The 15,932-nt window shown below is 46.5% G+C and overlaps 1 protein-coding gene across 2 annotated transcripts in view; it reads left to right on the top strand.

Moving 5' to 3' along the window:
* Positions 1-15,932, top strand: part of LOC126281481 (mannosyl-oligosaccharide alpha-1,2-mannosidase IA) — a 713,290-nt gene that overhangs the window by 645,865 nt on the left and 51,493 nt on the right. The window contains exons 2-3 of one of the 2 annotated variants that reach the window (XM_049980482.1): positions 14,477-14,686; positions 14,769-14,987. In XM_049980482.1, coding sequence (XP_049836439.1) covers positions 14,477-14,686; positions 14,769-14,987 — 429 coding nt within the window. The remainder of the gene's footprint in view (positions 1-14,476; positions 14,687-14,768; positions 14,988-15,932) is intronic. The other variant, XM_049980490.1, reaches the window with a different exon arrangement.

Here is a 15,932-nt window from a genome sequence, read left to right as displayed (position 1 = left end):
ATAGCGCGCTTTTTTGTCGCACGGATATAATAGTGACGTTGCTCTGTGCCCAGTTTCCGTTTGACGCAGTATAAGTGTTTTCCATTATGGAGATGGAAATTACATAAAAGGATACAACCATTTTGTTTGCATTGGAGTAAATTCGTAAGTTTCACGCCTGAAGCGTGGACAATAGCATGAAACTTATTCCATATATCACTCCTCTAATAGGGCAAATTCGCAGTTGTGTACTTTGCATCAGTCAATTTTCGTCTTACTCCCTCCACTGTCTCACCTCACAAAACACAGCTTCGTTAAAGGCCATCCGATCCCTACAACTAAACTTTGCCCAAACAGGCCATGAAGACCCAACAGTACCGACCGATCGCCGTGTCATTCTCAGCTCACAGGGGTCACTGGATGCGGATATGGAGGGGCACGTGGTGAGCACACCGCTCTCTCAGCTGTATTTCAGTTTACGAGACTGGAGCCGCTACTTCCTCAGTTTGCATCACAAGGGCTGAATGCACTCGGCTTGCCAACAGCCATCCAAGTGCTCGCCCAGCCCGACAGCGCTTAGCTTCGGTGATCTGGTGGGAACCATATTACCACTGCGGCAACGCCGTTGGCCATCTGATGCCTGCCATCAGTCATTTCGCCTCGCAACTGCTAATTTACACCAGCAAGATCGTGTACTCATATTCCGTACTACCAAAAAATCACGGTCAGCCTTACACTGCTGCATGCTTTAGTAAAACAAATCGAGTCGAGGGGCATGAAGCGACGGCAGAGCCACAGTTTTCCGACTCGTCAAACTCGCGGAACTACAGCCGGAACGAAGGAAGCCCAGTAACAATGATGTAAGAGCGGGGCCTTGACGTGTGAAGGAAGTGAGCTGAACATTAGACTAGTACTCGCTCCGTTTCTGATCCCTGTTGTCAGTGGGTATACAAAATGAGCATCTCTCGTTTCCAAAATTGTTGATTTTCAGCAGCGTGACTTTGCTGACGTGTTAAGGCTAGTGCCTCGGAGGTCTTCACACAAGACACAGCTTGCACGTTGCGCCTGCTGTTCGGATATTCCCAGATACAAAGGCTGTTCGACTGCTGCCCTGGCCAGCGTCTTCTCCAGGTGTCTCGCCCACTGAAAACGTCTGGTCATGTTTTACCGATAGACTGACACACGCCACAACTCGCCAGCCACTGACGCGTTTCATGAACTGAGCGTGGAATGGCGCACCCGTAACTGTCACCAGTGCTCATTTCAATCTCTGCTCGTCTATTATGGATCTGGGTTAGCGGCTGGTCAAATATTTACCAAGGAAGATCGCCGGTAGTCGTATGTTTTGAGAAATTATTATATTTTATTTTGAGAAGCAATTTCGGCATTTCAATATGCCATTTTCAGTCCCCGTATCCACTTTATGTATAGACATTCAAACACTATGTGATCAAAAGTAACCGAACATGTAGCTCAGTCGTTTGGCATTTACCGGCGTGACGTGTGGCTTGTGAGCAGCCGCTCGACCATGAAATAAAAGTTTTCTCACCTCCCCGCCTAACTGATAGTAGTTACAGTGGATCCTGATGCAGTCTGGATAGATGCCTGCGTATTGCACATTACGACCCTCTTCAACGGTCGGCGGTCTCTGTCAGTCAACAGACGAGGTCGGCCTGTACGCTTTTGCGCTGTACGTGTCCCTTCACGTTTCCGCTTCACTATCACATAGGAAACAGTGGACCTAGGGATGTTTACGAAGGTGGAAATCTCGCGCACAGATGTATGACACAAGTGACACCCAATCACCTGACCGCGTTCGAAGTCCACGAGTTCCGCGGAGCACCTCATTCTGTTCTCTCACGATGTGTAATGATTACTGACGTCGCTGATATGGAGTACCTGGCAGTAGGTGGCAGCACAATGCACCTAATGTGAAAAACATATATTTTTGGGGGTGTCCGGATGCTTTTGATCTCATAGTGTATCTACTGATTTTGGCATACTGGAGCCATCAGTGTCTGGATACCGAATTCAGGGAAAGGCATTGCTGTTGTTCTAAGGCTCCGTGTTCACCTCATCTGAGTCCTTGGAACTCTTTTCTTTTCCCGAAATTGAAAAGTGTCTTAAAAGGACCTCTTTTGGGACTCTGACGAACAGGCTGAAGACTATGACCGACATGTTAAAGGCCCTACCAGCTGAGGCCTTCAGCGCTGCTGCCGAGGTTGGGAACGATGACTCCGCCGGTTATAGCTGCCGAAGGGAACTGCCTTGAAGGGGGTAATAAAGTTGTTTGAAGAAAATAAAAACTGGTAGATCACACACCTCGTATGTTGCGTCAGTCGACGGGGAGAGGAACGAGGTGAAAGGGCTTGATATAAACGGAGTTGAACGACGTGCACACAAAAGGTGTTGTGATGTGACTTCCGGCCTCGTACAGTGGGCGGGCGGTGACCTCTGGGGGTGGAGCCGCGGGCTGCGGAAGTTACACCAGCCGGCGACCTGTCTCGGCTGCTCCACGTCCGCTCCCCGTGTTAATGGGTTCCGCCGTTGCCAACAGCGGAATCTGCTGTGTCCATTCCTCTCTTTTGAGAGCGAGACTGGAAAGTGCGTGCGTGTGTGCGTGCGCAAGCGTGAGCATGCGTGAAAGTTCCAGAGCCCCCAACACCGTACAGAGCGGGAACTCTTGTTTTTTCCCTGTTTCTTTATCACGGTTGGGACTGTAAGTAAAGGATGCTTGATGAGCTACGCAAGCGCTGTGTCCGGGGTTGCGAGGGAGCCAGTGCCAGAGGCGCAGGCCCCGATGGCTGCATACAGTTCGGCCCGCTCCTCACACTCTGGCGTGAGCCGTATCTGTTTTTGCACGACTACACGAGATAGGAGCGGCCTTGGAAGGAAATCGACGCGACATTCAGCACTTTTAGCTCAGAGTGTCGGGAGAACCTGGTGTACACAAGCTGAAACTGATGCCTTGCAACGTAACAGTGGTGCACCTCGTGATACTGTCATGCAAGCATTCGACGTGTACGATCCTGCGAAGTCCTGTGCGAAAAAACAACCGTAGGCCACTGAAAAAGGTTGAAGTATATTGTTCACACGTCCATCACAAGTTATTGTTGCAGACCGGCCTAATAATTCGTGTTACACTAATTACATAATTCTCTTTTTTACATCATGCATGTTGTTCTTGTGGTCTTCAGTCCTGAGACAGGTTTGATGCAGATGCAGCTCTCCTGGCTACTCTGTCCTGTGCACGCTTCTTCATCTCCCAGTACGTACTGCAGCCTATATCCCTCTGAATCTGCTTAGAGTATTCATCTCTTGGTCTCCCTCTAAGAGTTTTACCCTCCACGCTGCTCTCCAATACTAAATTGGTGCTCCCTTGATGCCTCACAACATGCCCCTACCAAACGGTCCCTTCTTCTAGTCAAGTTGTGCCACAAACTCCTCCCCAATCCTATTCAATACCTCCTCATTAGTTATGTGATCTTCCCATCTAATCTTCAGCATTCTCCTGTAATATCATATCTCAAAAGCTTCTATTCTCTTATTCTCTGAACTGTTTATCATCCACTTTTCGTTTCCGTGCAGAACTACACTTCAACAAATGCCTCCAGAAAAGAGCACCTGACATTTAAAAGTATATTCGATGCTAACAGATTCCTCGTTTTCAGAAACTCTTTCTAGCTATTGCTAGTATGCAACTCACATCCTCTTAACTTCAGCTGCCGTCTATTCGTTTGCTGTCAAAACAACAAAACTCGCCCACTACAAGAGTTTCTCAATATCTAATCCACTTCCCTCATTAACACCTGATTTAATTCAACTGCACTCCATTAGCCCCGTCTTGTTTGTGTTCTTGCCTAATGCTTCGTCTCGTAATTTTCATTTAATGACAGCTTTAGCAGAACTACACGGCTTGGGAGAGGCACTGGAAGGATGTCCGAGAAAATTGTTGCACCGTTCACAACTTCAGCAGAATCAGCTCACTAACTCCAACCGAAACCTTACAACTTAACGGCAGCTTACCGACGGACTAATTCGGTTATTGTTGCTAGACGTCGGTACTGCGACTGGCTATTGTAGTCTGTGCTTAATGGAGATGTCTACAGTAGTTGATGATGCTGCTGCTGCTCTCTTGGTCGTGGTGGCGGTGGTAGTGATATTCAGTCCGAAGACTGGTTTGACGCAGCTCTTCATGCTACTGTATCCTGAGAAAACGCTTAATCTCTGAATAACTATTGCAACCTACATACTTCTGAATCTGCTCACTGTGCTCGTCTCCTATTCTCCCTAAAACCCTGCACACACATTCACATTCACATTTCCCTTCGATACTATGTTGGCGATTCCTTGATGTCTCAGAATGTGTGTACCGATCCCTTTATTTAGTCAAGTTGTGCCACAAATTTCTTTTCTTTTCCTTCCTATTCAGAACCTCCTCATGGGTTACGTGACCTACCCGTCTAATCCTAAGTATTCTTCTGTAGTACCATATTTCAGAGGCTTCTGTTCTCGTCTAAACTGTTTGTCGTCCATGCATCAATTCCATACATGGCTACACTTCAGACAAACACTTTCAGAAAAGACTTTCTGTCACTTAAATCTGTATCCGATGTTAACGAACTTCTTTTCTTTAACAAACGCTTTTCTTGCCATTGCCAGATTACATTTTATATTCCCTCTACTGCGGCCATCATAAGTTATTTTGTTATCCAAATAGCAACTCATACACTACTTTAACTGTCTCGTTTCCTAATCTAATTCCCTCAGCGTCACCTTCAAGACTGTCCATTCCGCGCAACTGCTCTTCCCAGTCCTTGGCTATCTCCGACAGATTTACAATGTTGTCGGCACATCTCAAAGTTTTTATTTCTTCTCCCTGGATTTTAATTCTTGCTCCAAATTTGACTTGGTTTCCTTTACCGCTTGCTTAATGCACAGATTGAATAACATGGACGATAGGCTATAAGCCTGTCTCACTCCCTTCCAACCACCGAATCCCTTCTATGCCCCTCGACTCTTGTAAATGCCCTTCAGAATTTCAAAGAGTGTATTCCAGTCAACACTGTCTAAAGCTTTCTCTAAGTCTACGGTCAGTATTTCCTCGCATGTTTCTACATTTCTCCGGAATCAAAACTGATCTTCTCCGAGGTCGACTTTAAACAATTTTTCTATTCTTCTGCAAAGAATTCGTGTTAGTATTTTGCGACCATGACTTATTAAACTGATAGTTCGGTAGTACTCACACTTAACAGCGGAACGTAAAATAATCTTTTTCTTATAGTGACGTGAGCTCACGTGCGGAATCTAATTGGAGAGAACATATTTTATAGCACAACTTGGCTAAAAGACAGGATGAACTGACAGGCAACAAAGAATAATCGATTTGGTAATGGAGGATAGTAGAGGGGTAAAGATTGTAGAGGCGGACCAAGACTTGAGATAAAGATGCTTGCTCAGTATAGGCAAGCATGTAGAGCTGCATCAAAGCAGTGTTTCAGCTGGAGGAGGAGGAAGACGACGAGGACGATGAGTAAAGTTCTTGATTCGCCGTCTGTGATGTAGGCGCCATTCTATAATGCTTCCGTTTTTCGCTGCTGTTACTTGTCTGATGTCAGTACGTGAGGACACTTTGGTTCATGTGGCAGAGGGTACGAGTGGTTTGCCACGTGCTCTGCTCTGAAGAGCTGTGCTGGGCCGGCTCCTCGCAGGCTCCCGTGGAGATCTCAAGACGCGGAGTCAAGTGAAGTCAAGCATCGTTAGCTGGAAGCCCTAATCAGGACGTCCGCCTCTGGTAGAAAGCTCAGCCTCGGCTTGTAAATACAACTCGCGGTTCCGCATCCAGCACGAGTACATGCTGGTGTCTCTCCTGTGTATTACAGAGGGACCTACAGACCTGTTACTCACGGATTCTGAAGAGCTTTAGAGGTACCTGTCCTCAGTTCCTGGCTAGTGACTGTACATGCGACGGCCTCTAGTTTCTGAGAAAATCGATGGTGAAGTTTTATCCGTACCTTTTAAACCAATAACGTTAATCCTGTTTCGCGCAGCAGAGCGTAGCGGCTAAAGCTCACGGCCACCATGCAGATGATACGGAGTTCGAATCCCGCACGTGTACACTTTTTTTCCAATCCTTTCGTATGGAGCATCATAATGTAGTATGTAGCAAGCAAATGTATTGAAAAACAGTCATTTTCGCCATAGTAATTTCATTAATAGATCAATCATTACAACGCACTTTCTTCAAATGTGTACTCCGTTTGTGGTTCGTACTTAAAATTACAAATATCTGGACGGCTGCAGACCATGAGGATAAAATCAGAGAGATTAGAGCCCACACAGAGGCATAATCTTTCTTTCCACGAACAATACGAGACTGGAATAGAAGGGAGAACGGATAGAGGTACTCAAGGTACTCTCCGCCGTCAGGTGGCTTGCGGAGTATGGATGTAGATGGACGAAGCATTAGCAGATGCGGACGGATTCTAGATACAGATAAAAGTACTCATTCCTCATTTTGACCTCCATTATGTAATATTAATACCAATCAAGGCGGCTGCCAGTAGCAATCGACGCACAATAGGTGCCTTGTGAAACATGGACCGAAAGATATTTGAACAAGATTACTCAGTCCTTTACAGCAAAGGTACCAGGTAACAAGTTTACTTTTACGTCCAGGTTAAAATTTATGAATAAAATTCAAAATGCTCCCAACTTGCTAATGACTGATAGAGAAACCGCTTCGAGGGAAGAGCTTATAGAAATACATTCAGTAACTCTGCATCAATTTAGTGCAAGTGCTTTCACAAGGATGATAAAGTACGCGCGGTTCACATCGAAGTTGCTAGAAGGACCATACGTCACTATTTGATATTTACGTCGAATACTTGTGAAAATAGTACGTCACTGCTTAGAATCAGTGACCAAGCAGGCTTGGGTTGGCTGGTTCTCAACCGATTTACTGTGGATGAACTCTAGATCGTACGCAAATTCTGTAGCTCGCTTAAGTATCCGACCATTAAAGGGCGTCCATAGACAATAACGTTGCTTTTTGTCTGGTGCACAACTATCACCTACAGAAGGCAGAAGATGGTACGCAATTGTACTCCAATTACTGGTGATTGGAGTTTTGATTATTTTTTTCGGAACAGCTGGTGGTAGGTCAGTTCGGAACCGTTGATGTGTTTGTAGAGAGAGAATCCTTTTTGGTGAAGATAGATCCGAGACCAGCACACGGTGAGGATCTGTGTAGATGGGAATGGTTCGTCGACCCGGCGCAAGTGCAGTGTCATCTCGTGAGATTAGGCAGGCGGCAGTGCGTCGCTGTAAGTAGGCCAGCCCGGCCAGTGGGCGGTGGCAGGAAGTAAGGTCAAGCGGCAGAGCCCGCTCTCGGCTGGCTGGCCGCCGTCTCAGAGGCACGTGCCGGCGCTTCCGGTCGCGCCGCTCTGTTTACTCACAATTCTTGGTCTAAGCGGGAAGCGATTTGGTTTGACTGCTAAAAACATCATCTCGATGCTCCTCATAGTAAAGGGGACCGACGGTAGGACGCAGCACTCGCGGACTGCTAAGGAACTATACGCAACAGCGTCTTGTTACGATGTCCCGAGAGACGTGGTGCCGTGAACTAGCATCCAGGACAGCAGTTTGCATCCCCGTGCGACATCCAGCTTTAGGTCTTCAGTAAGGTTTCCGTCAGTTACTCCAGACACAGGCGGAGACGCTTCCTTTGAAAAGTAGGGGCAGTCCCCAGGTCGAGCTGGTGCTCCGTAATCTTTCCTCCTTTGAATTCTATATATACACTAAGCTGTACTTCGAAGCTTCCCTTCTATCGTCTTCTCGGAACTTCCGTAGCTTGCAGAGTCTCACTTGTGGTCGTGTCTACAATTATCTCTGCTTACGTGGGGCACCGGACACGTACAGCTCTGCAGAATCATTAAGAAACATTTTTTGATTGACTTACAACCACTTACAGATAGTTTTAATAAGGGTCGGCAGCCGCGACAGGATTAAGCTTGTGACCGCTGTGAAACCATTGATTGATGTCCTGTAGTTTTCAGAGTGCATTCAGAAATAACTTGAGGTCCGATCACTGAACTTAAAAATTTGCACAGTTAACATTTCAAACATTGCCTCTAGCGTACTCCTAACAACTCCTACCGATAATCTTCACAAAGACGAAAGAGAACAGTTCAAAGTCAATAGGTCGAAAGTGCATAAAAATCACACTTAAAGCTTCAATTAGACCATGTAAAGTACGACTGGTTCATTAACCACCAACTGCAGCTAGATAATGGCTCCATGATCTTGTAATGTAGCGGCTGTTTAGTTATAATGGTGACGTCGTTGTTGTATTTCGAAGCCCGCATCTCTTGGTCGCGCGGTAGCATTCTCGCTTCCCACGCCCGAGTTCCCGTGTTCGATTCCCGGCGGGGTCAGGGATTTTCTCTGCCTCGTGATGGCTGGGTGTTGTGTGCTGTCCTTAGGTTAGTTAGGTTTAAGTAGTTCTAAGTTCTAGGGGACCGATGACCTAAGATGTTAAGTCCCATAGTGCTCAGAGCCATTTGAACCTCTTTTGACTGAATGTTTGTGTGTTTTCTCCATCGCGGTGTGCAATCCAAGCCAGTGCCAAGAGGGCCTCTCAACACACTTTTTTTTATTCACATCTCTCTTTCCAGAAGTCACCCAAGATGAGTTGGCATTATTATAGTAATATATAACTTCTTAGGAATTCAGCACATTCACGGGCGTAAAAAAGTCAGATTGATTTTACTTAAAAAATTAATGATTCGAGGCATTTTTGGTATGGTTTAAGTGCTTAAAATCTGCGTGTAACAACCTGCCAACCTTGGCGTAACTTCTCGACTCCGCGACTGTAGAAATCGCGCGGTTTTGAAGCGAAGAACTCGTCGAACCATGTTCGGGTCTCTTTTTCATCCGGAAAGGAATTTCCTTTAAGGTTGTTCGATAGTGTGCAAATGGTGAACGTCTGAGGGCGCAAGATCAGGTGAATAACGGTGGATGTTCCCAGTTCCAGTGCAGTGCTTTTTATTTATTTATTATTATTGTCGTGGAGTAACATCACTTCACGCCGTCTTAGATTGCAATTGTTCTTTGATTGCGCCTTCAAGATGTCTGTTGCCGACAATAAATGTCAGCAGTGACGGACGGTTACATCTCGTGGAAGCAATTCGTGCTACACCAGACCGTCACTGTTCCGCCAGATGCATAACATTTATCTTTTCTGGATGCGCGTAGATCTTGGTACGCGAAGTTGCTGCTTTGCTTGGGCTTAGCGATTGCTTTCTTTTCCTTACGCTAGAATAAAGACACAATGTCCTGTCACCAGTAACGACACAGGATAGGAACCGTCGGTGTTCAAGAGCCAATTAATAATGAGTAAGCAGAGATGCATATATACCCACCTGCCGATATTTGTGATTTTAGCGTGGAGCATGCGGTACCCATACGTCCAATTTTTGAACCTTCCCCATTTCACGCCAATTTCGCACGATGGTGGAATAATCACAGTTCATCACATTTGCGAGATTTTGAGTAAACGGACGTGGACCGTTGTGGATTAATGCGTTTAAACGATCTCCATCAAACCCCGAAGGTCTTCCCGAACGTGGAGGGTCACTAATGACAAAACTATCCTCCTTGGCGTGCTCTCTCTAGTGGCATTATCCCCACTCCGCTGGTATCTCCCCTCTGTTAAACTCAGACAGAAGGATATGTCAGAAATGTTCAGATATCTGCACTTGGCGCTCCATTTTCTAGCGTCTACAGTTCCACTCACTATCTCCAAACGACAAAATGGTACTATGTAAACTTAAATAGCAACAGTGAACTACAAATAAAAAAACAGCGATAAATAAACCCATAGCAACCGGAATACTGACATGCAAAACAAAATCGCTACGAACTGATGCACCAGCCTAATATAAGCGGCTCTTCTTGCGGCAAAAATGAGGAGCTTTAAAAAAAAAAAAAAAAAATACATAGTGCTCTTTAGCGCGTAAAATTTTTACACTGCATTTCTTTCGGTGTATTCTTCCTGGTTGAAAGATTTCAAAGTAGGTTTTGGCATGTCGGATTGGACCATTCCCTTGTGAGATTCATTGGAAGACCCCACAAGAAGTGTGGAGGTAGTTTTGGTTCAATCGATACTTCAATATTAATCATCATTGATGGACGCGTACCAGGTGCGATTGGAGGAGGAAAAGAGGAAGATTCACAGAAGAGCGTCACGTTTCGTCACATGTTAAATTAATAAAAGCGAAAGCGTGATGGAGATGCTCTTCCAATGCCAGGGACAGGCGCTAGAAGAGAGGCGGTGTCCATGGCCGTGTGATTTCCTGTAAGTTTTCTGAGAGCTTACGTTCCCAGAACAGTCATCAGTACATTGTTCCCTCCTACGTACATCTCGCGAAAAGAGCATAGAGTGAAACTAGAGAGAGATGACACGGGACTAATTGTTCTTCTTGCGGATCTTTGTCAACTGGAACAGGAAAGGAGGAGAATTGCAGGAGTACCGCAGTGTGGCTTGCGGAATGTGCAGTAAATCTAGCGTGGGCCCTCTGGTGCCGACAAGGCGTGCGCCGCTGCCCCGCTGGCTGAGGTATTGACTCTGGCTGGAGGTGCCACCTTCTTGCAGTCTCCGCAGCGGCCTTGTCTTGCCGTGCTCGTTTCCAAACCTCACGAATTTTTGTGGCAGCTCCGGATGCCGAGACGCATTCCTCCTCCTCCCCCACCCTCCCTCCCTCCCTCCCACCCTCCACCTCCTCTTCCGTTGAGCTGACTCGAGAGAAACGGCCAGCTTCCCCTCCACGGACCTGATAAACGCATTCTTTGTTGCACATTCTGATTCCAGCTAATAGCAAGGATCCCGGCCAACGCGGTTCGCTGAATCACCAGCTTTCTCAAACTTTCTTCAGCCATGGGATTTTTACAATCACGACTTCGCGAAAGAAATGATTTTATATTTTTAAGCAGTGTGTGATTAATACGAGGGATAGAGGGTTAAGTCATTCTCGTCACTGAAATAGGCACCGATAACGGAATGGCGCAAAAAGGCCAGGATCAGGACAAGTGAAAGACAGGCTTGTTCATTTTCACGTCTGATGTTTAATTTGCTCATAGAAGAGCCTAGTGTGGCAGTTGTTTGTCATGGACAGAAAATCAACACGATATGATTCGCTAAGGGCGTAGCAGGAGTCGCCGTAAGGAAACGCAAATTGAGTCGGTCTTACGGAAGGGGAGCGTTTTCTAACTAATGGCTATAAAGTGAAAACTAAAGATACTGGTGTGCGCAGCAGGTGGCCACACTAAATAACTAAATGCTAAACTTGAACTAAAGAATTGACGAAGCGGATAAATATTCCTGTCTAGGGAATAGGGCAGATACAGAAGGGAAATGCAAGAAAAAGATAATAGCAAGGATTTCACAAGGAAAACGAGCTTTCTTTAAAAAGAGATCTCTGATAACATCCAAAATTTAACTCCGAGACGAAAAACAAAAGCTGCCAAAGAGGTAAGCCACTGCACTCGCCTACAAAATTCGGTAACACTTACCAGGGTTCCAGTCCCGTGCAAACGCCGAATGAATTTTCACTCTGCGACGCACACTCCGCTGAAGAGCGAAAATGTGTGCGTCTGCCAGGAGTGCTAGTGGCGCAACGTACGCAAAACTGTCAAGTCCGGGCAGCGGGAGGGAGGTGTCGGCGGAAGCAAAGTGATGAGGGCAGGTCGCGAATCGTGCCTGGATAGCTCAGTCGCGAGAGATTTTTGCGCGAAAGACAAAGGTATCGCTATCGAATTCCGATCCGGCACACGGTTTTAATCTGCCAGAAAGTTGCAATTGCAATTTCTAGCAAGTCTCTATACTGGTAGAGTTACTGTGTCCACGACTATGGATTCATATCTTCGAAACCGAAAACTCTATCGAAACAGCTCCTCTCCCTCCCTCCCCCCCCCCCCCCCCTTGCCTTTAGAGCTTACGATTTGCCTCTTAAAAAATGGTTCAAATGGCTCTGAGCACTATGGGACTTAACATCTGAGGTCACCAGTCCCCTAGAACTTAGAACTAATTAAACCTAACTAACCTAAGGACATCACACACATCCATGGCCGAGGCAGGATTCGAATCTGCGACCGTAGCAGTCGCGGGGTTCCGGACTGAAGCGCCTAGAACCGTTGGCCACCGAGGTCGGTGCCTCCTAAAACGAAGATGTCTCTATGATCATACCTCGCACTTAAGAGGACCCATAATTGGCTCGCTTTTTATGCACGTTTAGATCTTTTAGTCAGTGAAGCTCAGGAATAGACGGCGGACGTTGTCATTTGGTCACTGACTTTTCCCACCAGTAGCACTCCACTTGCAAGGCTGATTACCGCACCGACTTTTCGCTAGCCTGTTTCCACCCAGTTGACGCTGCGAAATACTTAGGAGTATCTCCAGCCCTGAATCAAGCCTATTAGTCTCCGACTAGAACCTTTACTAAAACACGCGTAATGCGGATTAGGCGACCAAATTCACGAGCTACAAGCTGGTACACGAAGCTAAAGTACTAAATCTGCAGCTGTATACCGCAAGCCACATTATTGTGTATGGCGGAAGGTACTTTGTGTACCGCTGTCATCCCTCCATACTTCTCCGTTCCAGCCCCAAGGCGTTCACGGGAAGGATCTCTCCGATTTGACGTTCATTGTATTCCCGCGAGACAAACGCAGGAGGGAGCAGTATGTCGGGTGACTCTTCCAGGAACGTAATGTCTCGCAATTTTAGCAGTAAACGCCACAGTGATGCAGAACGCCTGTCACTGAAGTTGATTGAGCATCTCCGTGACGTTTCCTCATTTGATAAATGAATCTGTAACGAAACAGGCTGTTTTTCTTTGGATCTTCTCTGTTTCGTCTATAAATCGTTTGTGGTACGGATGCCATAGTGATTAGCAATATTAAAGTATTGGTCGAAGTAGAGTTTCGCATGCTACCTCCTTTATGGTTGGACTAAATTTCCTGAGGATTCCTTCGTGAATCTGAGTTTGGAATATGCCTTACCTGCGATTGGCCTAATGTGGACTTTCCATTTTAAATCGCTTCGATGGGTGTCACTGCTCCCAGAGATAATGGTATTTGGTGAGTTAATAGAGCTTTTCCATAAGTTTAATAAACACACCAGATACGCCTAAAAGAAACTTTAGTCATCGATAATACATTCCCTTCACTATTTACAACAGTCTGTCAATGCTAGGTTAAATTTTCGATTCCCTGACTGTAGAAATCGCGTGGTTTTGAGGCGAAGAAGTCGTCGAGCTATGTTCGGACCATATTTTCATCCGCAAAGGAAGTTCCTTGAAGGTTGTTAGAGAGCGAAACAGAAAATCTGAGGGCGGAAGATCAGGGGAATAAGGTGGGTGCGGAATGACTTTCCAACCAAACTCCTGTGTAGTGGTTTTTTGTAAGTCTAGCAGAAAGCGGAAGGGCGTCATCGTGGAGTAACATTACTTCTCGCAGTAATTTGGCCGTTGTTCTTGGTTTGCATCTGGAAGACGTCTGCGTTGTTGCAATAAATGTCAGCTGTGATGGTTACACCTTCGTAGTACACCGCGCCGTTGCTATTCCACCAGATGCATAATATTACCCCTTGTAGATTCGCGCAGGTCTTTGTACAGGAAGTTGTGCTTTGTTTAGACTCAACCATTCCTTTCTTTTCCTTATGTTAGCATAAAGTCAGCATTTTTCATCACAAGTAGTTATGCAGGATAGGAATAGTAGGTACTGTTAACGAGCCAATTGATGACGAGCAAGCACATACGGGCATCGGCTGATTTTTGTGGTTTTGTCTTTGAACATGAGAAACCCTTACAGCCGATTTTTTAACTATACCGGTTATCTGTATATGTCGCACGATCGTGGAATAATCACAGTTAATCACATTTGCCATTTCTCGAGTATACTGACGAGGATGACTGTGGCTTAAAGCATTTAAACGATTATCATGTAACCCCGAATGTCTTCATGAACGTGAAGAGTCGCTTTGAGAACGCTCCTCCTTAAAAGCGAGACAACTATTTTCTTGTCGTTCTCTGTCCAACTGAAATATCCCCATGTACGGCGTAAATCATTCTGGTTGCCTAAGAATACGTAGGAAGTGTTCCGATTTTTCCACTCGACACTCCATTTTCTAGCGTCCACGGCTCAATTCGTTATGTTCGTATGACAATATGTAAACTCGAACAGCAACAGTGAACTACAAATAAAAGATGACAAACGTAAAGTCATAGCAACCGGAATGCCAACATGTAAAACAAAAGGGCTTCGACTTCGTGCACCAGCCTAATACAATCAACGGTAACTGGGCTTTCTGCTCGTCGCTACGTATGTTTCCGTTGCCAGTCCTAGCTTGTGCTCCGTATCTTGCGATCTGTTCGTCGACGGAACGTTAAGTCCCGATGTGGGGAGTGGTAGGAATGACGTGTGGGTGGCGCACGTGCAGGCGCAGGCGATGCAGCGGCCGCTGTCGTCGCTGGTGCTGGCGCTGCTGCTGCTGGCGGGCGCGCTCAGCACGCTGCTGGTGGTGCGCTCTCCGCCGGGTCGGCCCGCCCCCGCCCCCGCCGCCCCCACGCCCGCCCCCGTGCGCTACGAGCTGCCCGCGCAGGACCGCAACGACTCCGTCGCGCTGGCGCGCCGCCTCAAGATCAAGGAGGTACCCGACTGCGCAAGCGGCCGCTGCTCGCAGCCGGTGGCAGTAGGCACAGGTGGTTGACGACGCGGGTCGTGTGTTGCAGATGATGCGGCACGCGTGGGACAACTACGTGCGCTACGCCTGGGGCAAGAACGAGCTGCGGCCGGTGAGCAAGCGCAGCCACAGCAACAGCGTGTTCGGCGCCGCCTCCATGGGGGCCACCATCGTCGACGGGCTGGACACGCTCTACATCATGGGCCTGCACGACGAGTTCCGCCAGGGCCGCGACTGGGTCGCAGACAACCTCGACGTCTCCGACCTGGTCAGTAGCCTGCACTGCATCTAACATTCTGCGTGCTGTCTGTCTGTTCTAAGTCGTGTCTCCCTACCACTTTCGCGCAACGACGCTCTGTGCGTGTTTTTTAGGGAATTGACTAGTTTGAACCTGGGACCTGTTGCTGGTAAGGAGACGCCAGACCACACATGACATGTAGAATTCAGAAGAGTTCAGTGAGACTAGCGATGATATAACCAAATACTAAACGATCTCAGCGTCAGCTCCAGGGCACTCCCTGTAAAAGAATCTTAATACTAACTAAATATAGTGGAAAGGGTTCAAGGCTTTCCTATTTTTTAGTTAGCTGGTAAAATAACGTCGAAAAAGCAGTTAAGTTTACCATTGGAAATTTTATTCTACTCACAAAACATCGTTTATAAATTGCACTATTGATAAAAGGAAATGTTTTAATACAGGATGGTAAAAACCAACTGCGTTCAACAAAAATGTGAACGAATATTCCCTGAATGGGTTTCCAAGTTCTACAATCGATCGAAGGATGACCTATGCCATATCACAACTATAATCTAGGTTTAATTTAAGTTTGACAAAAGAGAAAACTATCAAAATGGTCTACAGTGACCCTCAATTATCTTTAATTACTTATCTAACTTGTCGTAAATTACAGTGGCTGATATGGCTTCTCAATAATTATATAACAGAAAATCATCGCGTTTCAGATGTTTACTTCACGTAGCAAATGTGAATACCATGAGCTTTAATTGACGATCGACACTAGTATTATGCAAAAAGGGGGTGAAATAGAGGCGACTTCTGCAGTTCTGAGTGAAGCCTTATGCGCTCAAATGTGCGGCATCGCTTGCGTTCATTACCTTGTTGGTGTTTAGGCAGCATCAGGGGTTGGCAGGCGGCGCAGCTCCACACACCTCGCCGTCTCGGAAGCAACTCTCTCTCTAACTTCTCCTTACT

This window comes from Schistocerca gregaria, chromosome 1 (genome assembly GCF_023897955.1).
Source record: "Schistocerca gregaria isolate iqSchGreg1 chromosome 1, iqSchGreg1.2, whole genome shotgun sequence".
Lineage (NCBI taxonomy): Eukaryota > Metazoa > Arthropoda > Insecta > Orthoptera > Acrididae > Schistocerca > Schistocerca gregaria.
The sequence above is the reverse complement of the archived record's forward strand: the minus strand, read 5'-3'. Positions and strand labels throughout refer to the sequence as shown.